Source organism: Manihot esculenta, chromosome 3, assembly GCF_001659605.2.
Source record: "Manihot esculenta cultivar AM560-2 chromosome 3, M.esculenta_v8, whole genome shotgun sequence".
NCBI lineage: Eukaryota > Viridiplantae > Streptophyta > Magnoliopsida > Malpighiales > Euphorbiaceae > Manihot > Manihot esculenta.
In genome coordinates, this window is record NC_035163.2 from 31,775,895 (window position 1) to 31,801,685 (window position 25,791).

The 25,791-nt window shown below is 34.3% G+C and overlaps 5 protein-coding genes across 6 annotated transcripts; 1 reads left to right on the forward strand and 4 right to left on the reverse strand.

Annotated features, from left to right (window-relative positions):
• Window positions 1-4,830: 4,830 nt before the first annotated feature.
• LOC110612059 (AMSH-like ubiquitin thioesterase 3) lies at window positions 4,831-10,331 on the reverse strand. The gene is made up of 14 exons (XM_021752706.2): window positions 10,053-10,331; window positions 9,747-9,811; window positions 9,574-9,649; window positions 9,291-9,488; window positions 8,996-9,096; window positions 8,511-8,616; window positions 8,364-8,410; window positions 7,830-8,157; window positions 7,539-7,628; window positions 7,380-7,442; window positions 6,774-6,848; window positions 6,515-6,577; window positions 5,519-5,571; window positions 4,831-5,138 (listed from the first exon to the last, which is right to left on the reverse strand). Exons 1-14 carry the CDS (start codon window positions 10,149-10,151, stop codon window positions 4,964-4,966), a joined length of 1,539 nt encoding a protein of 512 aa, XP_021608398.1. The 5' UTR covers window positions 10,152-10,331; the 3' UTR covers window positions 4,831-4,963.
• A 2,684-nt stretch (window positions 10,332-13,015) lies between these two features.
• Window positions 13,016-14,961, reverse strand: LOC110612060 (protein trichome birefringence-like 4). Of its 2 annotated transcripts, XM_021752707.2 has the most exons (5): window positions 14,407-14,961; window positions 14,132-14,324; window positions 13,814-14,007; window positions 13,581-13,739; window positions 13,016-13,499 (listed from the first exon to the last, which is right to left on the reverse strand). In XM_021752707.2, exons 1-5 carry the CDS (start codon window positions 14,922-14,924, stop codon window positions 13,163-13,165), a joined length of 1,401 nt encoding a protein of 466 aa, XP_021608399.1. In that variant the 5' UTR covers window positions 14,925-14,961; the 3' UTR covers window positions 13,016-13,162. The 2 variants fall into 2 exon arrangements, with proteins under 2 accessions (XP_021608399.1, XP_043811134.1); XM_043955199.1 differs by having other exon boundaries at window positions 13,016-13,739.
• A 70-nt stretch (window positions 14,962-15,031) lies between these two features.
• On the reverse strand, window positions 15,032-16,490 carry LOC110612305. Its single transcript, XM_021753056.2, has 4 exons — window positions 16,334-16,490; window positions 16,081-16,250; window positions 15,556-15,781; window positions 15,032-15,396 (listed from the first exon to the last, which is right to left on the reverse strand). The coding sequence occupies exons 1-4, from the start codon at window positions 16,416-16,418 to the stop codon at window positions 15,281-15,283; spliced, it is 597 nt and encodes a 198-aa protein (XP_021608748.1). The 5' UTR covers window positions 16,419-16,490; the 3' UTR covers window positions 15,032-15,280.
• Window positions 16,491-17,782: 1,292 nt separating this feature from the next.
• LOC110610815 (putative pentatricopeptide repeat-containing protein At3g16890, mitochondrial) lies at window positions 17,783-20,903 on the reverse strand. The gene has a single exon (XM_021750894.2). The coding sequence runs from the start codon at window positions 20,850-20,852 to the stop codon at window positions 18,675-18,677; it is 2,178 nt and encodes a 725-aa protein (XP_021606586.1). The 5' UTR covers window positions 20,853-20,903; the 3' UTR covers window positions 17,783-18,674.
• A 374-nt stretch (window positions 20,904-21,277) lies between these two features.
• Window positions 21,278-22,288, forward strand: LOC110611703. Its single transcript, XM_021752090.1, has 2 exons — window positions 21,278-21,393; window positions 21,439-22,288. The coding sequence occupies exons 1-2, from the start codon at window positions 21,278-21,280 to the stop codon at window positions 22,286-22,288; spliced, it is 966 nt and encodes a 321-aa protein (XP_021607782.1).
• The last annotated feature ends 3,503 nt before the right edge of the window (window positions 22,289-25,791 follow it).

Genomic DNA, 25,791 nt, shown 5'->3' on the forward strand with positions numbered 1-25,791 from the left:
CCTCAAATCCTGTCGGAATAGAACTAAAACTAAGAAGGCCAACCCTGTTTATCCCCTTAAAAGGTACATGATCCATTTTACTTTGATTATACAAAGACTATACGCCTGAGATCATATGCATGAAGTAATGAAAAGAAAATTGAGGACGACTAATCAACTGTTAAAAACCGAGCTCATGTTGAGGACCTAAGGGGGTCAGAACCCGTAAAGGAGCACAGCTCAGAGTCTTATCCTTACGGTAAATCCAGCTCGAAAAAAAGCCTACAGGTGAGACGACCCCTGTGAAATTGAAGAAATTTACAAGCTAGAACCCAAGTCTTGGGCTAAGTCTTCAGCCCTGGTTAGCTTAAAAGTAAGCGGTAAGAGACTGTGTGCTCAATTCCTTATGAATTACGGGGAATAGATTGAGTATTTCATTCTGAAAAATTTTTTGAACAAATTGTGCTTGTAATAGTTTAGATAGCTCGGTAGAGTATTAAAAGGCAGACAAAGGCAAAAACAATTCAAGCATAAACACAAGACAGGAAATAACTCAGGTATGAACATGAAGTAAGAGACATAAATAAATTTTCATTAAAAGAAAAATATATTACAGCCTATTCTCATCACCTACGCGGGATAGAAGGAAGATCGTCCTTAAAGGACTTACATGCCTAAGGGCACTATCATCTACATAATCTGCATTTATACTATCTACATTGCTGATTGTGGGAGACCCAGCACTCTCTGGCTCAGACCTCCTAGTACCCTCAAAAGGAAATTCAAGCCGGATAAAAGAGAACCTTCAACGACAACAAATGGGATATGACCCTTGGCAAATTCAGTAGCGTTGTCACCCTTTTGCTTACTTAAAGCAGCACAAGAAAGCCAGTAAAGCATTCTGAGAGGCAATGGAACAAGTAAATATTGCAAACCTACACGCATACTATGTTGGACTAATTTTAGCAAATTACCCTTGCTTCCTGGTTTAAACATAGCCATCAACGCATTGCCCCTACTTACATATTTGTAAGCTAAACTTTGAATATTACGGAACACATATCGAAAAGCATCAACGGAAGCTTGACTGAGCGCAGCAGATCTCTGTTTCTCATAGCAGAAGCGCTCTACATCAAAATCAACAGCAAACTGATCATCTTCACCATTCCCAGCAAGGAAATCCTAACACGAATCTACCATGATCTGCTTTATATTACATGTGTGAGCCGCATCTTGTATTCCACAATAAACTTCAGAAATCATGCTATTTCCTGAATTTGAGTCAGGAGCAGACATCAGAGAAACCACGGGAGCGTCCCTTTTCTTCTCAAGAGGAGGGAGGACAGGAGCCGATCTCCTAGAAGCCCGGGACTCCTTCGGAATGGGAACCGAGACAGGCACTTCGGTAGGGGCAGGACGCTTGCCCCCGACCTCCTCCGCTACACTCCCGCCATCTGCAGAACCGGACTCCCTCTCCTCTGTAACCTGAACACCCTCGACTGGGGCCCCCTGAACATTCCCCACAGGCGCGATCTTAGTCTCACTTGCAAGGACCTTCACCTCAGCTGTGGAAGTCTCGAGTCCCCCTCTGAGAGCACCACCAGAGGGCAAGACAGGCTTCGTCCCCATCAACACGGAGTTCTCACTCGATCTCGAAGTCCGTGGAGACCTAGAGGCTTGAACAGCTTAAGTGGCCGAGCCCGACTTGTTGCAGCTTGATGACCTTGAAGATTTAGCATCTCGAGGGCCCGGTTTCGGAGCTTGGCCAGGAGCAGGGGAAGGAGGCCGGAAAGACGACTTGGACGATCTTACTTCGGCCACTTGTTGGGAAGTCTCCCCTCTCGATCGCCCCACCAGGAAGGCGCCCGAGGCAGTAGTCATGTCTTACCAGGAGAGCACGAAATTCTTAGAGGGCTTAATCTGATCCATTTTCATTTCAGAAGCTGTAAAAAACCCAAAATCGGGGCAAGTCAGAAGACTTCTCAACGAAAATCACAAAAGCAAGATTAAAACGGGCCTCCACGAGGGACAAAGTAATAAGATTTTTGGCTCGTCTTGACCCCCCTGAGGGAGGCGATGAACAGACACGCCGTGGGTGTGAACTCCTAGCTCAGACAAACAGATTCAAAGGAAGACAAAATCAAGCTCACATCTTTCTGAGAGTCGATTAAACCATAAGGATGAGGATCGAGGAGAACGATAGGGGAGATATCTAGGTATTTCCTGGGAATGAAGTTTCAGATGTTAGACGGGGTGATGCTAAACTCCAGGTTGGCGACATCCGAGAGATTAGAGCTATCCCTGGTAAAAGAAGAAACGTACCATGAAAATAAAGACAGGGGAACGCAGATGGCAGCATGCACGAATGACCAAGGAAAGCAGGAACTAGGAGAAGACAGAGAAAATTTGGAAATCGATATGACGATAAGGTGAAAGGGTGTTCTGAGGCAAACTGTATTTAGATGGCGTGGTCATAATGATTTTCGGTATTTACCCCCTCATTAGTTGGGTAATAACTGATGAGAAGGTAAAGGGGCATTTGATGACCGCTGGATTTCTCCGTCCCATTACGAGGCCGGGCCGATAGTAGCAGCCCACAATCAGGGGGCTCCTAAGCCCCCAAATAAGCCAGGCCCAACTCGTTCATCCTCCTGATTGGACTCCTATTCAAGTCACTCAATCAGACCGGCCCGGCCCATTTTAGTCTCAAAACCAGCCCTTTCCTAGGTTCCGGTCCTTTTCCCTCAAACCCGGTCACTAGAAGGAGAGATTGCGGGTCCCATCATTTCGCAGCCCCGTCCACTCGCACGCCGAAGGGAATTAAATGCTTGTCTGACACAGGGAGGGTCCTGGAGTTATCTGTACGTACGGACCTGCACCAAGGAGTAGGTAGTCCTATAGCGGAAAGGACATCTCGCGTGAGGGAGAAGAAAGAAGATAAAAGGGAGGAAACACTCTCATCTGGTGCTAAGTTTTTTCTAAATTCACAAAACTCTTGTAAAACCCTATTTTTCTGGATTTCAGATCATTAATTACAATATAATTCTTATAAGTTTAATAAAATTTATAATTTAAATTTTATATTTTTTAAATAGTAAATAATTTAATTTTTTTAATTTTTATTTTATTAAGTAAATATATATTCTCTTAAATTTTACCGTTATTCATAAAAAATAAATAGATTCTGAACTGTCACTTTAATTTTTTTAATTTTTAATAAAATATTTTATATTAAATATTGTTTCACCATATAAACTCCTATCAATTAATCTCTAGATTTCTATTTTATATTAAATATTTTCTCAATTCTATTGAAATAAATAAATTTAATACAATTCAAAAAATTATTATTATAAAATTTATATATTATAATAAAAAGATGTGTGAAATAAAAATAAAATATAAACACTTAAAAAAATATAAAATTTAATAGATAATTCATTAAAAATTTATTATTAGATTATAATAATTTAGTCATTTAAATTTTACTTTTTATAATAATTTAATTTTTATATTTAAAAAATAATTTTTGTAAAAATAATTGTTAACTTAACAGTATCGAAAAAGTATTTAATCTAAGTCTCCAATAAAATATTTTGATATAGATTGAAAATTAGAAATATTTAATATAAAATTGTTATAAATATTATGATATAAATTAAAAATTAGAGAATTTAGATTTAAAGGATTGAAAGTTTATATAGCAGATAAAATATTTAATATAAAATTACTATAAAATATTTTAATATATATTAAAAATTAAAAAACTTGAAGTTAATGATTTTTTTATGATTAAGAGTAAATTTTTTAGAATAAATATTTTATTAATAAATTAAATTATTTATTATTTAAAAAATATGAATTAAATTATAAATTTGATTAAACTTTAAGAATTATAGTATAAATAATATATATACATATAAAAATATGTGTGAGACACCTTACCGCACCTTATATTACTTTGTTTTTTTGTTAAGTAACGCACTTAACTTCAATTTCATCTGATTTGAGAAAATAATTTTTCTCATATTAGAATTTGAAATTTTTTATTGGGTTTTTTTTTCCCTTAATTGGGTAAAAATCCCATAAAAAAGATGAGTTGATGAGAAGGCATGAAGCAATAAATGGAGAATAGAGGTGACTTCTTTAAGGCTGTCTCTATAATTTGTAAGCAAGTAGCAGCATGGAAAATTAGCAACCGCTATAGCTTGTTGTATAGTATATTTCTGTAATTAACATTATTTCGTATCATCATCATCATGACAAGCAAGGTGGTCCAAATCGTCCACAAACACCTCAAACCTACAACATTATCACTCTTTATGACACTTGCACCACTACAAGCTGATAGATTTGTAAAATTTTTAGCCTGCCCTATAAAAATTAGTTTATAAGCATTTAATATTTATAAATTATTTTAAATTTATAAACATTCTGAATTTTAAACAATCACATTTTTAATTAAAATATTTACTAATGATTGAAAAACAAATGTATTTAATAACTAATACTTAATAAACACATTTATTATTATAACTACTAAAATGAATATTAAATAAAATATATTGTGAAATTTTAAAATTAAATGAAGCCAATACTAAAAGTAACGTATAAGTTTAGTACTTAAACTAAATAAAAAATTAATCACCAACTTACAAATTTCAAAAAATGTTATAAACTCAGTTTACTTTTGAAACTTACAAGTCAACAAACTCTCCAGATTTAGTTTCATATTAAAACCACCTTATTTCAAATCAAATTACATCACCCTTCCTTACTGTTAACCTCACTAACCATAGACAGATTCCCTTTTTTTACTGTTAAAGAGTGTCATTAACAAGAGGGTACAACTAAAAAAGGGGAAATGGACATGCTATATTCTTGTCAATTTTCGGTTCAGAATACCAGTTGGATATACAACATATTGAGATATGTACTTTGTAAAAAATTGTTTTCTTGAAAGCTCTTGCTATAGAATTGAAGATCACCGAAGATCAACAACTTCAAATTTTAAGTTGGAATTCATGTAGACGTGAGAGCAGTGCTCATAAATTGCGCTTCCATCTAAAGGCTCCTCATGGGGATGAAATCCCCTCTGCTGGCAATTTCGGATCACAGATACACCACTCGGATCAGACAAGTGAAATATGCCATGTGGACTGCATTGAATTAATGTGTTAGCATGCTAATGAGTATGATGAAAATATTTCTCAAGGACGGTTTCTAGCCAACACTGAGATTGTTATTTTTATAGTGCCAGTAACTTTCCCTCAAAGCAAGTACCATACTTTTCAAATTGGCCTTTTTAATCGCTAACTAATTCTGACGACATTGACATCACATTTTATTTCTTCACTTGCCGCAAATTCATAATCTTATAAAATTTTGACATAATCAGCTAGACGGGGTGGTTGATTTTACCAAGGTGAACCCATGTGTTTCAAGCGGATATTACCAATGGTAGGGCATTATTTGTGCTTGAATCATTTCCTGTAATTTGAAGCAAATGAAATGACCATTGGATCAGAAAGAAATCTACCTTGATTCATCAGTCGGGGCCATTACAATTGCAATTGCTTCAGGTAACATGATCTGAAAGCAGGACATAGAAAGGTCTCTTTCAGCCATATATAATATAGCAAGCAATATTATGAGATACTAGAGGAAACAGAAGAACAAATACATGAGGTGACAAGATCTGAAGACAACAGAAATTTGATGTGCAGTGTTGATATTATTTGCAATAATCATATCATAGAAAATCAGAGAATTAGTACTTTGATAAAAAAGAAAAACAAGAAGGAACATAAATCCCATTTTTGCTCCTGAGCTTTGGGCAATATCCAATATTAAAAAAATATTTTTAATATAAAAAATAAAAGTAATAATTTTATTAGTAAAAAAACAATGTTATATTTTGGCCAAAAATATTATAATTATTATAATTTATATTTTTAATTAAACAATGACAAGTATATTTAATATTTTAGCAATTTAATTATTAGAATAATTATTATAGTTTTATATTTTCAATATTTTTATAAATTTTAGTATTAAAAATATTTTATTATTAAAAAGATGTGAAAAAATTTTATCTTAATCTTTTTGACCAAAAATGGACTAATTTGATCCTAAATCAAAAGGTTGAGTAAATTGAGCCAAAGACTACTTTTGGGAAAATTTGGACATTTGCCCCAAAGTGTAGGGGGCAAAATGGGATTAATTCCCAAGAAAAGAAATGCACAGCTATCTGAGCATTGTCAAATCAGTAAGGATTGGATAGACAGGATTATGTGGCTGTATATGTTACAAATTACAGACAAAATGGTTATGAACTATATGCCCTGAAAGCACTAACCCCATGGAATTAACTGCAAATATTGAAGGTCAAAGACAACACAAGCACGTGCCAACTCAGCTGATACATGCGCAGACTCAAAGTGAACCAGTAATTTACTATTAAGAAGTCCAAAAATAGCGCATAATTTTAGTGCAAGCAATAAGAAAGAAAATAGGTGACTGCTGGTTACTTTACCTGATACGAGTAATGAGTGTGCAGATCAACAGATGACATGAAACATGTCTGCGATGGATGTGTCTAAAAATAAAATGCAAGAAACAAATGATTAGTTTTTAACACATAATTACAAAATAAGAGGAGATATTGCATTCATAGAGAAGGGAACAATGAAATGCATTTGCTTGCTAAAGGGATAGAAATATAACAAGCAGTACGACCATATTTTGCAGAAAATTCACAATTAACAGACCATAAAGGCAAATGAGACACGTACATGAATCCATCCAAGAGGGAAAAGTGCCAATCTATCTTGAACTTCAAATATTTCTTCTTCATTCACCGTCTGACACTGGACATAAATAATTGTTGTGAGGTACAATTGACATTACATAGGAAAAAAAAAAGAATTAAAAATATAAATAAGATGCCAACACAAAATGCATGATGCCGTCCAAAGTTAAAGTGGATAGGGGGTTGTTCAATAATCCTTGGCATGGGCTTCTGTAGACATATGGTATGGTCTGCTTTGACAATTGACGCTAATGGAAAACAATGAACAATGGGTCTATTCCCCCTAGAAGACAACAAGAGCGTGCAAGCATACATATGCACAGCCACTTGCAATTAAAAGACATCAAGATGCAGGTGCACTCTCTAAAACGCAATGGAAAAGCACCACTGCCTGTTACTACTACTTAGCATCAGTACAATTCATGGCTCAAAAATTATAAGAGTGAAATTTTTTTTCCATGAATCATTGGTTTAGAGTAATGGATAAGAAGCCAATAAAAAGAACTTATAATCAAAACAACATGGAACTTAAAATAAGAAAACTGAAACAACATTAAATATATTAATTAAGAAAAAGTTGTCATCATACCGAATCTGAGGTTGACTCTTGCTTTGGGATTATAAGAGTAGTGAGGTGGAAGACCCTGTTTTTCTGAACCACATGAAGGTAAAACTTTTAGAAACCATGGCCAGTGGCTCATTCTCATGAAACAAGCATGTATGCGTCTTGAAATTTTTGTTTACTGACCAGTGAACCAGCAAGAACACCACATGTTTCTAAGTTTTTCTGTGTATTTGCATGAGCTAATCTCAAGAAGTCCTCCATCAAATTTACAGGCTGCAATGTTTGTTAGGAAGATCTCAGAAAGTTAGCATCCAGGTTATCAAGAATTTAGAGCACATAACCATCAAAGTGAAAAGGTAAATCATCATGGTGACCAAATGCCACCAGATTAACATACACACGCACACACACACACACACACACACATATATATATATTCTTAAAGAACCATGGAAAACAGCATGCGACACCTACAACATGTAAATGTTGATATGAATTTGAGCTAGGAATCACATCCTGGGAAGATTTTGCAGGTCCAGGTCTTGGATCTGCAACTTTTGATGGAGGAATTGGAGAAAAATCATGCACTTGAGCAAGAACAGGAGGCGGTGAAGGTTGCCTAATACCAACAAACTGGAAAGGATCTTCCCTTGCTTCATTAATTAATGCAGGGGACGCCTCTTCAACTGGGCGTGACCATCTCCCATCATCTAAAGAGAGCACTGATTCCATAGTAGAGGCAATGCTCCCAGAATCGCTATCTTTTACTCCCTCAACACTGTATTGTGCAGCCTGATCCAGGCTATCATACCATACAAGACATGAAATAGAAAATGTTACATGCAAGCACCATTTAACAAAAAGAAACTATGGGAGGATCAAGGATAGTCAAAAATTGGAATTTCATTGTCATACATAATGAAGATAATGCAAAACAAAAGGGCAAAAGAAAAGAAGGATGTTTTTAAAAATTTAGCATCAAAATAGAAGTTTCATTAAAGACCTCACCTTAAATTTTCAGAAGAGGTTAAGTCGGTATAACTTGGATACTGAACCTGCGTTACATAATTTGGCACATCAGTCTGTGCAATTTGAACCTCTTATTGCACAAAGGAAGAAAGGAAAAGGGAAAAGAAGGGGGACGAAATAATTTACCTTTATCTCTGCACTAGGTCCTCGCCATTGACCCCTAAGACCGTTAGGCCCTAAGAATGAGTGTCTGGACAACGTCTCTTGCTTGGGAAGAGGTAAACTAATAGATCTGCACATATAAAGAAATTAATGTATAAATTTTGCAGAATGTACCCGGCTAAAGCAAAAATACTGTACCATGTTATATAGGGAGCCTCTGTCTCTTGTAGTGTCTAACATAACACTCAAAGCAATAATCACTTTTTTTTTTCCAATGTAATTGAGTGCCTAAACTGGTCCAACAGACTGACAAAGCAGACACGTTTTCACAGGGTAAATTTTACTCTCATATCAATAACAATCAAATAGGGCTGAGCACAGATTGAGAGGAACTCGAGTGGCAATCAGAAAATAGAGGGAATCCAAATTCTAAAATATTCACCAAGAAGAAATCATATGCAGGTCTCATGGCTCAGAATGCAAATTTATTCTTGGAACGATAAACTCACAGCTTCTGCAAAGGCTTGTCAAGTTGAGGAGGGTTTGAAGATGAAACTTGAGTATGATTGTTGCTGTACCTCCATGAAGACTGTGGTGCCACAACAGAGGGCTAAAACCAAAGAAAGCAAAATTGAAAAGAAGAGTTAGGAGCATATAAATAATAAAAAGAAACTACGAATAGATGATTGAATAAACATTGATAAATTTTCACAAAAATAAAATAGAGAAAAGACATGAGAGAAAAAAAAAGCAGATGAATGGATGTCATGCTAATATCAATGGGGCTCTTGTCCAAGTTAGTACCCGCTTAACACTGATGCTCGAGTAAGAAACTTTATTAACAGATGGGCATTTTGAAGAAGAGTCAGAACCATAGTAAGTCCTTTCTGGGTCGTCAAGCTCGTGCAGTTGAGTTCTAGCATAAGCTTTGTTTAGCTCGTCTACTCTTCGATGGAATTCTGGCTTCAAAGCTTCAAGCTCATCTAGGACAGCAAACAATCTCTACAAAAACAAATAATCAAATAAAACCCTTTCACCACGTTCCCAACTGAAAGCATCCAGTAACTCAAAAAATCTTCTAGCTCACCTTCTTATAAGCTGCTCTTTCCTTTGGAAGCAAAATCTGATAATCTCGGTGATATGGAATTGTTTCAGACACCAAACTGAGGAGGGGGGGGGGGGGGAAGGAAAAAGGGGTCAGAGAATTGCATATGCATTTGCAATCTTTAAACAGGTGGAAGCAAAATATCGTTTAATTACCTTGAATATCTTAGAAGTATTGTATACAAATCTACAATATTCTTCTCCTCGCGGTGTATATTTGCCTATAAAAGATTAAATAAATTTTTTATAAAAAAAAATTAACGAAGTGCAGTACATAAACACACTATTATTTAAAACCCCCGAATTCAAACCCCATTATCAACAAAAATTTCATAAGAAAATTGGGATCTACTACCTAACTGGGGAAGAATACGAATCATAACCAATTTAACTACCAGAGAGCTACGTGATTAGAAACAACAAAAATGCAATTAGGAGGGAGTTATAAGAATATGAGCTAACCTGTCTGAGGAGATTATCGGCAATTCTGTAATAGTGACGGAGAGGAATCCGATTATCGACCTCTACTTTCCGAGCGATTTTGTTGACGTCGATCTTCATTTTCTTCACCGGCGATAAATACCCGACTCTCTACGATGCCTTTCGCAGGTGCTAACACGTGTCCGATGAAAGCAAGTTCCTGAGAAGGAACGAGTAGGTATCACTACCAATGTCTCAGCGAAGCAGCCGAAGAAAAGTCCGTCGTTTTGGAGAGTGGGAAAAAAGAAAACCTCTGCTAGTTTTATGTCGACATGGTGGTGAGTTTAAGGAGCTTTACTCTAATAAGGCAGCGATCACGTTATTGAATGACGTGGCATATTTTTATTGGAACACGATTATCGTGGGGTTGCATCTTCCATAAAATCCTAGATTTATGCACATTATATTTTAATTAATTAAAAAATTACAAATTTTATTTTGAGAAATACTAACCACAAAAGTGATTGTAAAACACTTATTATTCTATTGATAAAAAAGTTTTTATTATATATTTTTTTCTATTAATTATTAATTATATACTTCATCAATAAAATAAGTGTTTAACAGTTCATAATATTTTTTTTTCTGTTTTTATATAAATTAGTATCAATTTAATGTGTCTTGTATATTGTTAATATATGTAATTTTTTATATATTTATATTTATTATATTTTTTATATAAAATAATTTTTAAATAATTATTAGTATTATAAAGAATAAAAAAACATAATAAATAAAATATAAACATTATTATACTTACGTAAAATCATAATTACTTCAATTTTTTGTAAACATTAGAATAAATTGTAAAATTGTTTGTTTTTTTAAATAAATATTTAAATATATTAACTTTAAATATAGTTATTTTTATTTTTATTTTCTATAAAAAGATACATTGTTATAAAATTTATAATAATGAAATAAATATAAAATATATAAAAATATAATTTATAATAAAATATAATATCTAGTTTGAAATGAGTTAATATTATTTTTTTAATTGGTTAAATTTATTTTTAAATTATATAATCGAACCAATGATAAAAATAATTTATACATTGATTATTATTATTTTTTTCATATTAATAAAGTCATTTAAAATTTAACTATAAGTATAAATAAAATAAAATTATGTTAAAAATAATTAATATTTATAAACTAAAACATTAGGCTAAAAATATACATTAAATAATAAAAAGAATAAATAAACTATTTTAATTATTTTTAAACTTAATTTAATACATTAAAAATAATTTATACTGATATAAACTATTTTTATTAGGACTCTTTTAAATATATAAAAAAACTAATTATATAATTATTTTATTATCTTATTTTTTTAAAAAAATTAATATTATCAATATATATATATTAAAATTTCACTTTATTATTTTATAATTTTTATCTTATAAATTTAAGATTATAATTATTATTTTAATATTTTTAAATAAATATTATTTTTTAGAATTCATCAATATTTTTAAATGTATTATTTTGATAATTTAATATCAAAATTTTAAGTTTTGTATATTTATATATATCTCATAATTTAAATAAATTGAGATAATATTTTTTTTAAAATAAAAATCGGAGAAATAGAATTTAAAATCTCTTATATTTATGCTATTATCACCATATTAAACTTATAAGTGTAATAAAAATTAGTGTGTACTTTAACATTTGAATATAATTATAAATAATTACAGCAATAATTTATTATATAATAAATTTTATATAAATAAAATTATTAATTTTTTATAATTATATAAAGAAATTTTTAGATTATGTTAAAATTGTTAGATTTCTTTTGATATATATATATATACAGTGATAATTGATTCTTAAAATTATTATAATTATATAGTTTTAATTTTATAAATTTAGACTTATTATTTAATAATTTAATATTATTACAATTACTTTAATATTTTAATATTTTTAATTAAAAATTAGTTTGTCGTTATCTAAATTATATTATTATTTATTATTCTATAATTTTTTATATCAAAATTTAAAATTTATTTATTATTCATATACATCGTAAAATTTACATTCTTATTTATCAAATTTAAATAATTAAAAATAAAAAAGTCATAAATATTATCTCTGAGATGGACTAATAGTAAAATTTGAATTTAAAGAGTTAATAATGCAGATTTAATAAAATAAAAGGAAAAAATACTTAATAAGCAATTAAGTTTAATATCTCCCTATTAAATATTAACAATTTATTTCATAGCAGACTTTAAATTAATAAAAATTATTAAATTGAAAAATTAAATTGAATACATCATTTCTATAATCTATTAATTTTTCTTTTATTTTATAATATAAATAATATAGTACTGAAAATTTTCAGTGTTACTGAACATTCATATATTTATTGTACAAAAACTCAATCACCTTCAAATAAATAATAATTATTTGGTATTAAATTTATAAATTTAATATATTAAAAAATATTTTTAAATATTATAAATATTACTCAATTTAATATTAAAATCTATTTTTTTTAAAAAATTAAATTTACATCAAATAGTTTATAAAAATTAAAAGCTCTACGATTTTGTTTTTTTAATAATTTTAATTATAATAAAAGATTAACTAAAATAATTTATATATAAGTCTAATTGTAGTATTTTTAAACTCAAATCTATAATTGTAATTGAACTAAAAATCATAAAAAAATTATATCCATTAAGAAATTTAAAATTTAAAATAAAAATAATAAAAATCTTATTATTAATCTAATGAAGTTTAAATTTAAATAAAAAAACTCACTTAATCAAATATAATTCAAATGTTAAAAGATATTCTCAATTAATTTGAAATTAAATAGAATACTAATATAATTAAATTAAAAATTTTTAAATAATAAAAATATTGTAATTATATGCATTTAAACATCAAAGTATTTATTAACACAAGTGCACTCGGTCCAAAAATATTTGAAACTAAAATTCAAGCTTGGCCTTGTTTAATTGTTAAAAAAAAAAAAATTCGAATAAGTGGGACTGAAAGAAAAGGATATGCAAAGAATGAAGTTCCAACCAAAGGTTGAACAGTAAAAAAATTTGAGCCATCTGTAGATTCTAGTGGACGTTAATTGACAAATCATGGTGTGATAATAGGAGAGTGGCGTAAAGAAGCTCATTCCAGAAGTCAGGAACACCAGGGAGGCACCAATGGCTGCAGTCTTGAGTCATCCCATGGGTTCTTCTGATCTCAGGTTGCCTGTAAATGGAAGGATGCCCATCTTTTCTGTAGTCTGTCATTTTGCTAATGTTGAGATAAAACACTGGTGTCTTCATTTCTGATATAACAGATTCAAGAATGCTCATCATCCATGGATATGGAGCAAGCCCAGTGTCATTTCTCACTGGCTGTGTCTCGTTTTCACAGTGCCCTCCTGAATTCCATTGCCCTTTCCTTCCATGTCCACAGAAAAAATATTCAGTAGGCCTGAAACAGATTATCAGATGTAAGCAATGGATAAAAGAAGCAATTAACCTGAAGTGAGAAGCTGAGTATCCTCTGAAGAACACCCTCGTACGACTGCCGTCGATATTAGCATCCACCCATTGTGCCCATGTCCCCAAAGCTTTGGTGTATGCTTCTGTCACCTGCAGCCTGTTATAGACATGGCTGCCTTCTTGGAAGTAATCTTTGCTGCAGTAACAAGTGATAAAGGTTTATAACTTGTTTATTTATCTTTGCAAGAAATTGAAAAAAGCAGAATTTACCCCTTGTAGGTCTTTTGGTGAGTCCACCAGTGACCTGTGTTGAAGATAATTATATCAGCTTCATGGTACTTAGTGGAAGTTGCTTGGATCATGTCAAGCCTTAATGTTTCTTTTCGACTTCTAGTCTTGTCTGAGGCTTTCCATTCTTGAACAAGGAATGGTGATTTGACAAAATCCACTGAGCTGTTATAGTCCTGCATCAAGGAATGTTAGATTTTTTTTCATCAACTTGCATGTTTAAACCAGTGAAGTGAAGGATGTAAAGGCAAGTTACAGGGACAAAGATATCAAAGGACCGAAAATAATTGTGAAACTCACTATGAATTTGAAAGAGTAGAATCCCTGAGTCCTCAACTCTCGCCTGTCAGAAACTTCAAAGATTCTACTTTTGTTCTTCAATGATTCTCTCAATGCACAAACCAATGATTCCCACATGTTCCTATTCAATGAGTCTCCTACAAACACCAACCTCTTCCCTCTCAACATCTCCAACATCTTTCTTCCATCAAACCTACAAAATTCAAACAACACAAAATAGAACGGTAAAAATCAAAAGGAAAGGGAACTTGGATGAAGTGGAGTCGATTTTAGACCTTGGAATTCGGCACCCATGTGGCTTCCAACGATATCCAAGGTAACCCAGATCAGGCCTTCCATTCTTGAAGCAGTTGAAGGCATCATCAACAAATGGGCAAGACCCAGGTTGGTAAATGGGATCAGAGTTATCAACAACCCATTTACCATTAAAGATATCACAAGAACTAAGGCCTGAAATCACATCAGTTTCTTCTTTTCTGGAATTCCTGCGAGTTCTTTCCATTGCAGTGACAGAAGAAAGCGTGCAGTTATCGCGCAAGTCCGAGACGAGACATGTGTTGGATGATTTAATTGAAGAGAAGGGAGAGATGTAGAGTGCTGCAAAGAGAAGGCGAGAAGCAAGAGCAGAGGCAGTGAATGATGAAGAATGGTTGGTTAGTGAAGTTGAGAGGAAAAGAAGAGAAAGAAGGAGAACGAAAGTGGCTAAAAGATGGGTTCTTGATCTTGAGAAAGGACATGGGAGAGTTGTTGAGACGTTCAAGAAAGCAGTGAAAAGGTTCTTGAAAGGTTCCATGAAGAGATTCAAGAAAACCAATTGAAAGGGGTCTCTGGTTTATTGTATTGCTTCGCTCACGGAGAGAGTTCATTCATCAGACAAAATCAACTTATATACTTGTTATGTTTGAATTTCTAAAATCACTGATTTATTAATTACAACCAATTACAGGTTGAGTAAATTACAGGTGAAATAAGAAATTTGCAGGGAGTTTACTACTGGAGGGCCAAGAAGACACCCAGCAAGTCCAGTTTGAAAAGATACATATATAGTCTTATTATTGTTTTACTCCATGAGAGTTACATAGCAGTGGCGAAAGAGAACTGTATTCTTCCATATGCCTTAAACAAATAATTGTACCATCGTCATAAATATTAGAACAGTATGGTATGCCCTATGATTGCCAAGCCAAGTCCAGAGAGAATCTTGATTTGAGTCTTGTCTGCTCTGTTTTCTTCAGCTTGAAGGTGCTCAGCCACATTGAAGTCACCTGTGTCACACAGTCCAATGAGCTGTTTTAGTTCAGTGATACTCGAGTCAAGTTCGAGCTCCAGCCAGAGAGAAAGAAAACACACACACAATGAATTCTGACATTTTGCTTTCTAGTAACAATCAAACCAAAAAACATCTACATAAACTAGAAAGCTACCTCTTTCAGGGCCATAGCTGCATCCTGCCTTGATTGTTTCTCTAATAGCCTCTATGGTAGCCTTATTGTAGAATACAAAGTGCTTCATAACGTTTTCTACGCAATTGAGCACCAAATGGGTCTCTGAGAGGCATGGCCCATGGCAATATTGTTCAACATATGCATAAGGCACTTTGATATCTCCAGTCTCGGTTAATCTATAGGCTTCTTCGCAGCTGCTGTAAATCTGAGACTCCGCCAAATGTGGATCCATTAAGTAACTTGATTTGCAAATTTATTAGTTAAAATTAAAACTCAAGAAAGCTCAACTTGAGTTTAACTCAATAAATACAACTTGGTAAAGATTTCGAGCTACTCGAGTTGAGTATTATAATATTCGAACTCAGCTGGACATATTACTCAAATGATTCAAGTTTGAGCTTGACTCAATAGACATAGGGTCGATGTCAAGTATTTTGCTGAGTCATGTTCGAATAGCTCAAAAGTAACTTGACTCGTTTGCACTCCTAATATAATTCAACTTACATGTTTCTCATTAAAACACAGCAAGGCTTTGTCAAGAATTCCAGCCGGCTCATCTTCTAGAACGCCAATACCTGTTTGAGGCACATGTCCTACAACGCCTGAACCTGTGAAAGGATCATATCCTGCAAGGCCTGTGCCTGTCTGAGGCACTTCCTCATCATATGCCTTCCCTGTAAAGGATTAGTGACAATTTTATAAATGCTTGCATGACTATTGATTTTCCAAGAAAAAAATGTGCTGTTCTTTCACATACCTATGTTGCAGCAAAACACAGACATACAGAGAAGAACTACTGCTAAAAACAATTGCCCATGTTTCATGGAAACTGAAAATGCCATACTTGTAAAATTGCAGATAATACATCTGAGAGAATAGATAGAGGAAAAACCTGAGGCTACTTTTATATGGACAAAAGCAGAGGTCATGGTATACCAACCTTGAAAATGGTATGGTTTAGTTTTTTAACATCATCAAAATTCAATTCCTAGTTTGGCTTGAGGAAATTATTATACTATTCCAAATCAACACTTTAACAAGTTTTAAAGTTTTTGTGATTATTACACTTTCCTAATTTTATTATTGGACACGGCCCACAAATGGAATGTTCTAAGAGAAGATTTTCTTGATCATAACAAAGTATGGTTGGTGAATTTCTTGAGAAAAAGAAATCAACATGGGATTTGCCTTATATTTTGGGCATAAATTTGGAGGACTAATAAAGAGAGAGCAGTTGGAGATCAAGTCACCAACTTTTTATATACAAAACAGGTTTTCCCAATTACTATTACAAATCAAACCTAAAAAATTGTTTTCTGGTTTATTCTGGTTCAATACCTTCATCACAGGTCTCGGTTGATTTTTCAATTTCCTCAGGTAGGAAATTAGTAGTTAGTTGGCTGCCTAAGTTATCCATGCATACAAGCATAAGCAAATCAAAATCTGAATGCTATATCATTAAACATTCAGATAAAAACAAAGATCTGCTAATTAATTTCGGTTGCTAATTAACTGGATCAAACTGAATTAACCGAAAAAACCAAATTAAATTGGTTAGCTTCAATTTTTTCAGTTAAACTGATGTTTGTCACCCATATTGGGTATCTTACTGATCTCCGATTTTTCTTCTTAATGATCAGTGAGATGCAACTTCTTCCATTTATCTTTCTCTTTTCTCAAAGGAAGTGAGAGATTTGGGATTTATGTTTTTCTATTATCTTGGCGAGAGTTGGTTCCTTGCAAGGTAATGTTCATGAAGTTCTGCTCATGGTCTGTTTTACCCATTAACATTATTGGGTATTTTTATCAACAGAAAGTAAATGATTCATCCATTTCTCATCAATATTCATTATTTTTTCCTACAATTTATTTCTACTGGACTTTAGATATGGCAGTATTAGCAGTATCAGGTATAAGAGTGCAGGGAAAAGGTATCACTGTTTGAGTATTTCCGAATGCTAGTTAGAAGGATAAAAAGAATATAAGAGATGGTGTTGCACTTTAGACCACAAATCTTAATGCTTTGCCACTTCTCATGAAAATAAACCAAAATTTCATGAAAAAGTGGTAAAGCTATTTTTCATATGCCAGAAGCAGTTCAGAGCTCCAAAGTGACGAAGCTATTTTTCATACCCAACCTGCTAAATGATCTCAGTAACATACATTGGAGCAATCTATAAAGCAGGTAATGTGCCTCAAATCAATATTCACAATAAGTGCCATTGATGCTGGGTTTTTTTCAGAATGCTAACAAATGAACATAATAAGAAAGATAAAATCAAGAGGCCAAAAAAAAAAAAAGAAAAATTTCAGCGTAAAAGTGCATTGCGTCAACAAAGCTTGTCTGCAATGTAAAAGAGACTCACATTACAACTTTTAGTCCACGTAAATATGAGAATCTCTGTCCCAGGGAATTCAATATCACAGCCTCTGAAATATACAAGCATATAGCTATATAGGACAGCAGCTTCACTAGTGGTAATATTATTACCACCACAAAAACCTTGTACAAATGTAAAATGCTCTCTCCAAATTATAGAGATGAGTCATTAATCATGGAAAGCAAACATGTGTCAAATGCCATAAGAAACAGGAACTCGGCTCTTTCAAAAGCCAGGTAAACAAAGTGGAGCTAGGATGCAGTCCAGTGGATGTCAAAACACCTTTGTATGTAAAACTACATCTTGCAAAGAGAATCTGCATTGCCATGGTAAACCTCATAAACCAGCCACCCCATTTTGCTCCCCAAATGAGAAAACTTGTCTGGCAAGGAGGCATGCCATTGCTCACAATTTTAGTAAAAATCTGTTTTCTTTTCTATACAGCAGCAAGTCTGACTAACTTGACAAATTCAGAAGTAATGCGGTGCCAAGCCCAAAGGTTATCTTCTGATAACCCATTTCCTTTGACCCATGTCTACCAACTCATACATACCCACCAGGACAAGGTGCATCCTCTTCTGCCCAAAAACACAAGACTCGTTTCTTATCATGCTTCTCTGAAGCACATGATTCCATAAATGAGATCAAGCAAAATGCAGTCCAATGTTTGTGGCACTGTCTGCCTCAAAGCAAAAATCCAAATGGAGCAGCACAAATCTATGAACCATGAAGAACATAATTCTGGGATTTAGCAATAAAATGTACAAAAATGCCCCTCTCACTACATATTTTTGCAATTTTCTGGGCCTCTTCAAGTTGACCTTGCTTCACTAGAGTGTCCAAAATTATATTGCATATAAAAGAATCAGGCTTACAACCATTCGCTTCCATTGAGAGAAACATCTCCTTAGCGTCATTATATCTCCCTGATTCACAATATAGCTTGATGAAAGCACCATAAGTATAATTGTCTGGATTCAAGCCAATTGACAACATTGAAACAAAAAGCTTCTCTGCATTCTCTACCTTTCCCATCCTACAAAAACTTTGAATAACAGCATTGAAAGAAAAGACATCTGGGCTTATTCCACCCATTCGCATATTTCTTAAGAATTTCATTGATCGAGGAATATCCCCTATGAGACACAAAGAACGGATCAATATATTGTATGTGACAGCATTTGGAGAGGCACCCCACTCAACTAATTCGTCGAAACAACCTAAAGCATCATCAATCTGCTTTGCTTGACAAAGGCCATAAATTATTGAATTAAAAGTAAAGATATCTGGTTTGAGTCCATGTTCCAAAAGCATCAACAACAGTTCTCGTGCCTTGCTTACTTCTCCAACCTTGCAATGCCTGTTAATCAGGGTATTGAAAGTAACAATATTAGGAGTGATACCTTTATACTGCATCAGTTTGAAAATGTTTGCTGCCTTGTCCATCATACTGGTTTTGCAAAAGCAATCTATCACCATGTTATATGAAAAGACATTTGATACAAGTCCATACTTCATCATCTGATTGAAATACCTATCCCCCTCCATAACTCTTCCAGCCCCGTACAAAGCTTCAATTAGTACAAGATAAGTGCTAACACTCAACTTCATGCCTTGCTCAACAAAGTTATCCAGTATGCTACATGTCTTATTAAGATTAGAACCCTTTATCAAACAATTCATAGTGATGTTAAATACTGAGCTGTCAGGTAAATAGCCTCTCTTCCCAAGTTTCTCCAATAATACACCTGCCTCTCTTGCCATATTATTATCTGACAAGCAACAAAGTAGTGTGTCACAAGCCAGTCTCCTCAATATAGGCTCTCCTTCAATAAATCTAATGGCTAGCTCAAATGCCTTACTTGGGGCCATACTATGAAACACCCCATGAACGAATGCTCGAATTGTTGCTTCATTGGGACTCAACTTTTGAGCCTTCATCGTCTCTAAAACCCTAAAGGCTTCATCAACCCTCTTTGCCTTTAAAAACCCATCAATTAAGATTGTATATGTGAACACGTTAGCTGGATATCCCAAACCCTCCATCTGCTTAAGCAACCTGAGTGCTTCATCCATTACGCCGATCCTACAAACTCCATGAATAAGTATATTATAGGTAAACCTATCTGGTTTACAATTATCCACTGACATCTGTTGGAACTTTAGATAAGCCGAGTCAAGAGAATTGGATTTGATCAATGCATCAATAACCGCATTATACAACCTAGTACTAGGACTGATACCCAGAAAAGATATCTGACCAAATATTTCATTACAATACTTTACCAATCCCAACCTGCCCCAGCTACTAACCAAAATGCAAAGCAAATCTTCAGTGACTCGATAACCCGAGTTCCTAATATCTTTAAGCAATTCAACCGACAATAAAACAGGTCCTTTCCTATAAAGGCAATTGGCTAAAACACCCTTAACGGATTGATCCTTTACAAATGACGGGTCGATTTTGCATACCCAGATATAAAATTTCAGAATGTGCAATGGGTTTTCCTGATTTTGCAAGATGCTAATAACAAATTGAGGTTTCAGTATTATCCTCTTTGCATTAAGGTCGTGGTTCAACAACAAAAAACAGTCATTTCTCGAAAGAATTCGAGAAAAATAATGATGATCAATTGATTTACTGCATGTACTAGCTGAAATGGGACCGCTTGAGATTGATACTGAGTTAGCCCTTCTGTGCGGAGGAGGGTTCAGCAAATAGCGAGTATTACCTCTCGGAGCAGTTTCAAAGTTGCTGATGTGATTTGGATCAGCTTTGGGCTTTAAAGCGCTTTCACCGCTTGATTTAAGCTGACTGAATGATTCCTGAAATTGAGAGAGATTGTTAAGTGAAGATGACGATGCCCTACAAGAATCCAAAGCAAGGCCTCTCATGTCCTTCTGCACTGAAGTAACTAGAACGCAGGATCCTAAACGAAGTGTTGACGCTTGAAGCGTTCATAAAATTAACGCTATGTTTTTAAAACTTTCAAATATACATTTTTTATTTTTTTTTTTCCGAAATATTTTTCACAATTTGCTCTAATTAACACCATGGTTAAATTTCGATACTTAAAATTTTGTAATTAATTGAATTTTATATTGTATGTATTTAATTTAAATAAAAATAAAATTTTAATTTGAAAATTTTAATTTTGAAGAATTAATTACAAATAAAATTAATTCTTATAAAATTTAATAAAATTTAAAATACATCCTATAAAATTTACACAATAATTTTCACTAATAATACTTTAGTTTCATCGGTTTGAGCAATGAAACAAAGTTACAGATAAATTAAGTTTTTATTTAAAGGAATAATGTTAGATTCCGGCAACGAGGGTATGGACGAGGATGATCTCTTGCAACATAGCGGTCGTAAGAAGCGTAAGGATGGTGAAGGAAGTTTCTCTTTAGAAGAACAAGACGGTGGAAAGTTTGAATCTTTTGGATAACCGTCTCCAATGGATCCTTCGTTTAGGGATATGTTAGTCAATGGAAGTCCTAATAACGAGACTGTGATTGCTGACACAGTTGAAGTGAATGATGAGGAGTCGTATGAGCTTTCTGATGGGGAAGAGGATGAGGAAGATGAAAAGTGCTCTAATATTAAACTTACTAAAATTGAGAAATCTCGTTATTGTAAACCATGGAAGAACTCCTTGATTATCAAGTTGATTGGAAGATCAATGGGGTATGCCTATTTATCGCGAAGGGTGAAGGAACTCTGGAAACCTAAATCCCCTATGGACTTAATTGCTCTGGACAATAATTTTTTCCTTGCTCGATTTAATAGTAGGGAAGATTTTGATTTTGCACTGGAGGGTGGATCATGGATTCTAGTTGATCATTATTTGTCAGTTCACCAATGGTGCTCGGATTTTGATCCATTTAATGTTTCTTTGAAACGCTTGGCAGTTTGGGTCCGATTTTCATGCCTTCCAATTGAATATTTTAATGAGGATTTTCTTATGCGATTGGGGAGGAAGATAGGAGATCCTATCAGAGTGGATAATAATACTAGCCGAGTGACAAGAGGGCATTTTGCGAGATTATGTGTTGAAGTTGATGTTACGAAGCCTCTTTTGTCGAAATTCAAGCTGAACCGGAGAGTTCGACGTATTGAATATGAGGCGTTGCATATGGTTTGTTTTTCATGTGGAATTTTTGGGCATATGAAAGATAATTGTCCTTCGTTGCGGAAAGAGTTGCAGCCAGAGAATGTAGAGAATGTGCCTAATTCGGCTCATAGTAACCCTGCTCCTAAGGTAGCTCAGTTGCCCAAGAATCAGGTGGTTAATCCAGATGTTTTAGATGATTTTGGTGATTGAATGCTGGTTAAGAAAGATAGAAGAAGTAATCAGCGTCCTCAGGAAAAGCCTGTATTTAAATTTAGGTCAGGTGATCATGGTCCGAGGGAGTCAAACAAGGGTAAATCAACGATGAAGACCAATAATAACCCCTTTAGTTCTCTTGTTATTCTCCGTGATTCTGAGAATCATGTAGAACATAATGCGACTCCACCAGTGGTACAAGATTTTTGTCCTGTCTTGGGCAAGAAAAAGCTACGGGATTCTAAAGGGAAGTGTCAAGTGGTTTCTACTGTGACAAGAGAGGAGACTCCCAATATTGCTTTAGATTCCTATGTGAGATCTAATGGGCCTGTTGTGCAAAGTTCAGTTCTAAAAATTAGAGGGGTTTCGAGTGGATCAGGGGGATCTTCTAAAAAAGCTGCTGCACAAGATGACCATGTAGTTGTTCAAGGGAATAATAGAATGAATCAGTCAAAGACTTGGGTTGTTTCTAACCCGAAATTGGTGGGACTTGCAAATTTAGAAACAGAATTGGGTAGGAATCAACATGATAATTTTAATGATCCTTCGTTTCCTCATCCAACCCGTCCCAATATCCCAGCAGCTAATGGAGATGGTACTCAGGATATGAATCTTGATGATGATGCGATGATAATTGTTGCTCAGACTTCCTTGAATGAATTTCAGAAGAGTGGTTTAATTGGTAAGATGCCCTCTAATGAGGGGTCTCACTAGATTTTTCATTCTATTATAGGTTCAGTCATCCTCATGGCTTTCTTTTCTCTCTTATTTTTAATGATTGTTGGAGTTTAGAATTGTCAGGGTGCTGCTTCTTCTAATTTTCTAAGAGCTTTTAAGAAATACAATAGTATCTACAAGCCTCAGCTTTTTGTTTGGTTGAGCCTCGAATTTTTGGCCATTCAGCTGATAATGTTTGTAAACAGCTAGGTTATGATAATTGGGTTCGTGTCGAGACTTTTGGTTTCAGTGGGGGCATCTGGATTTTCTAGTCAGAAACATTTTTTAAGTTAACGCTTGTGTCGACAGATCCGCAATTTGTTACATGCAATGTGTTACTTGATAATGGGGACTCGTGGTTAGTAAGTTGTGTATGCCAGCCTTGACATTAGTTTACGAAGACGTTTGTGGCATTCGGTTCTGGGTTTCAATGGAAGTGAGAAAAGTTGGTTATTGTTAGGCGATTTCAATTCTTTTACAAGCGAGAATGAACAAACCGGCTATGTTAATGTTCACAGTATTGGAGCTAGTGATTTTCGGCGATGGATTTTTGATAACTCACTTATTGATTTGGGTTTTGAAGGTACTCCTTTTACTTGGAGTAAGGGTGGTATTAATTCTTCTTATAAAGCTGCTCGATTAGACCGTTGCTTGTGTACTGAGATTTGGCGTATGACATTTTCTAGAGCTACAACTATTCATGCTCCAAAGTTGCATTCTGATCATTGTCCTATTTTTATGAATTGCTTTGGAGTCACAAATTCTTCTGTTCGTCGTTTTCATTTTCAAGCGGCTTGGACAACTCACAAAGATTTTGTTGATGTTGTTTTCCGTGGCTGGAAGCAAAATACTTCTTTATTTGATAATTTAAAATCAACCAAAGACTCATTAAGCTAGTGGAACCGATCTGAGTTTGGGAATATTTTTCATAATAAGCAGAGGTTGATCCGTCGAATTGATGGTGTTCAAAAAAGCTTAGCTATCGGGCGAACGAGAGGTTTAGTGAAGCTGGAATTTAATCTGAGACGACAACTTGAAGATGTTTTGAAGCAGGAAGAATTGTACTGGTTTCAACAATCTAGGGAGGAATGGATTGTTTTTGGTGAGAGAAATACAAGGTTTTATCATCTTTCTACTGTGATTAAACGCAAGAAGCAGCAAATTCTCAAGCTGAAAATGTAAACAATGTGTGGATTGCAGATTCTAGTCAACTTAAAGAGCTTACTAGTGGTTACTATCAGGAGCTGTATTCGAAAGATTTGGCGGTTGACTGCAGCCATTTTGTTAGAACTGATGGGCCTGCTCTTTCTTCTTCTCAACGGTTGCTTCTGGATCATCCTTTTTCTCATGATGAAGTATATGATGCTTTTCGCCTTATGTCTCCTTACAAGGCTCCAGGACCCGACGGTCTACAAGCAGTTTTCTTTCAGAAATCTTGGTCTGCGGTTGATTCACAGGATTCTGCGTTTATTATTGAGGTCTTGGGCAGGAGGGAGTTTCCAGAGGAAGTTAATGAAACGATGCTGACTCTTATTCCTAAAATTGCTTGTCCAAAATTTATTTCTCAGTTCAGACCAATTAGCTTATATAACATGCTCTATAAGCTTGTTACAAAAGTGTTGGTTAACAGACTGAAAGATATTTTGAGCTCTCTCATTGGATTGGAACAAAGTAGCTTCGTTCCTGGCCGATAAATTATTGATAACATTGTGGTGTTTCAAGTTTTTGAAGTCTCATTTATATTATTATTTATTATGGATAGACTAAAAAAATAATAAATAATAATAATACAATTAGGAATTCATTGAGGCCCCAATTCTTGACTAGAGGGGACACCAAAGGCCTCTGCCCTTCCATCCCTTGGATCGATAGAGAGGGAGGGTAGAGCTTTGCACACTATGAGAACGTCTAAGCGATCAGGGGGTTTTATGGCGATTAAAATTGATCTTGAAAAATCTTATGATAGACTAGATTGGGATTTTATTCAGTGGGTGTTGGGTTCTTACCACTTTTCCGATGCTTGGATTTCTAATATTATGAATTGTGTTAGAACATCTTCTATGTCAGTGTTATGGAATGGTGAGAAGTTAGAATCTTTTAAATCGACTCGTGGTGTGCGACAAGGCGATCCAATGTCTTCATATTTTTTTGTTATGTGTATTGAACAACTTTCGAGAATGTTTAAACAGCTTGTTCGTCAAGGTAGATGGAAGCCGATTCCTATCTCGAGTAATGGTCTGATGATTTCTCATCTTATGTTCGCGGATGATATGGTTTTATTCGCAGAAGCTTCTGTGGAACAGTTGGATTTGATTTTATCATGTCTGAATGACTTTGCTAAGGCTTCCGGGCAGAAAGTGAATTTAGCTAAGCCTTCTCTTTATTTGTCGCCTTTTGTTGATAGTGATTTGGCATCACTTTTGTCTTCAAGGTCAGGTATTCCTTTGACTGCTGATTTGGGAAAATACTTGGGTGGGCCATCTATTCATGGGAGGATTTCAGTATCGACATATGGCAGTATTTTGGATAAAATGAGAGGCCGAATTGATGGCTGAAAGGCGAGAACTCTATCAAAAGCTAGACGACTAACGTTAGTTTAATCAGTTCTTAATGCTATTCCTGTTTTTGTGATGCAGAGTGCTCTTTTACCAGTATCACTTTGCAATGAAATGGAGAAAATATGCGGGAACTTTATTTGGCATGGAAAGGATATGAAGCCAGCTGTACATCTGATTAATTGGGATACAATATCTTTGCGAAGCGGTTAGGTGGTCTTGGCATCA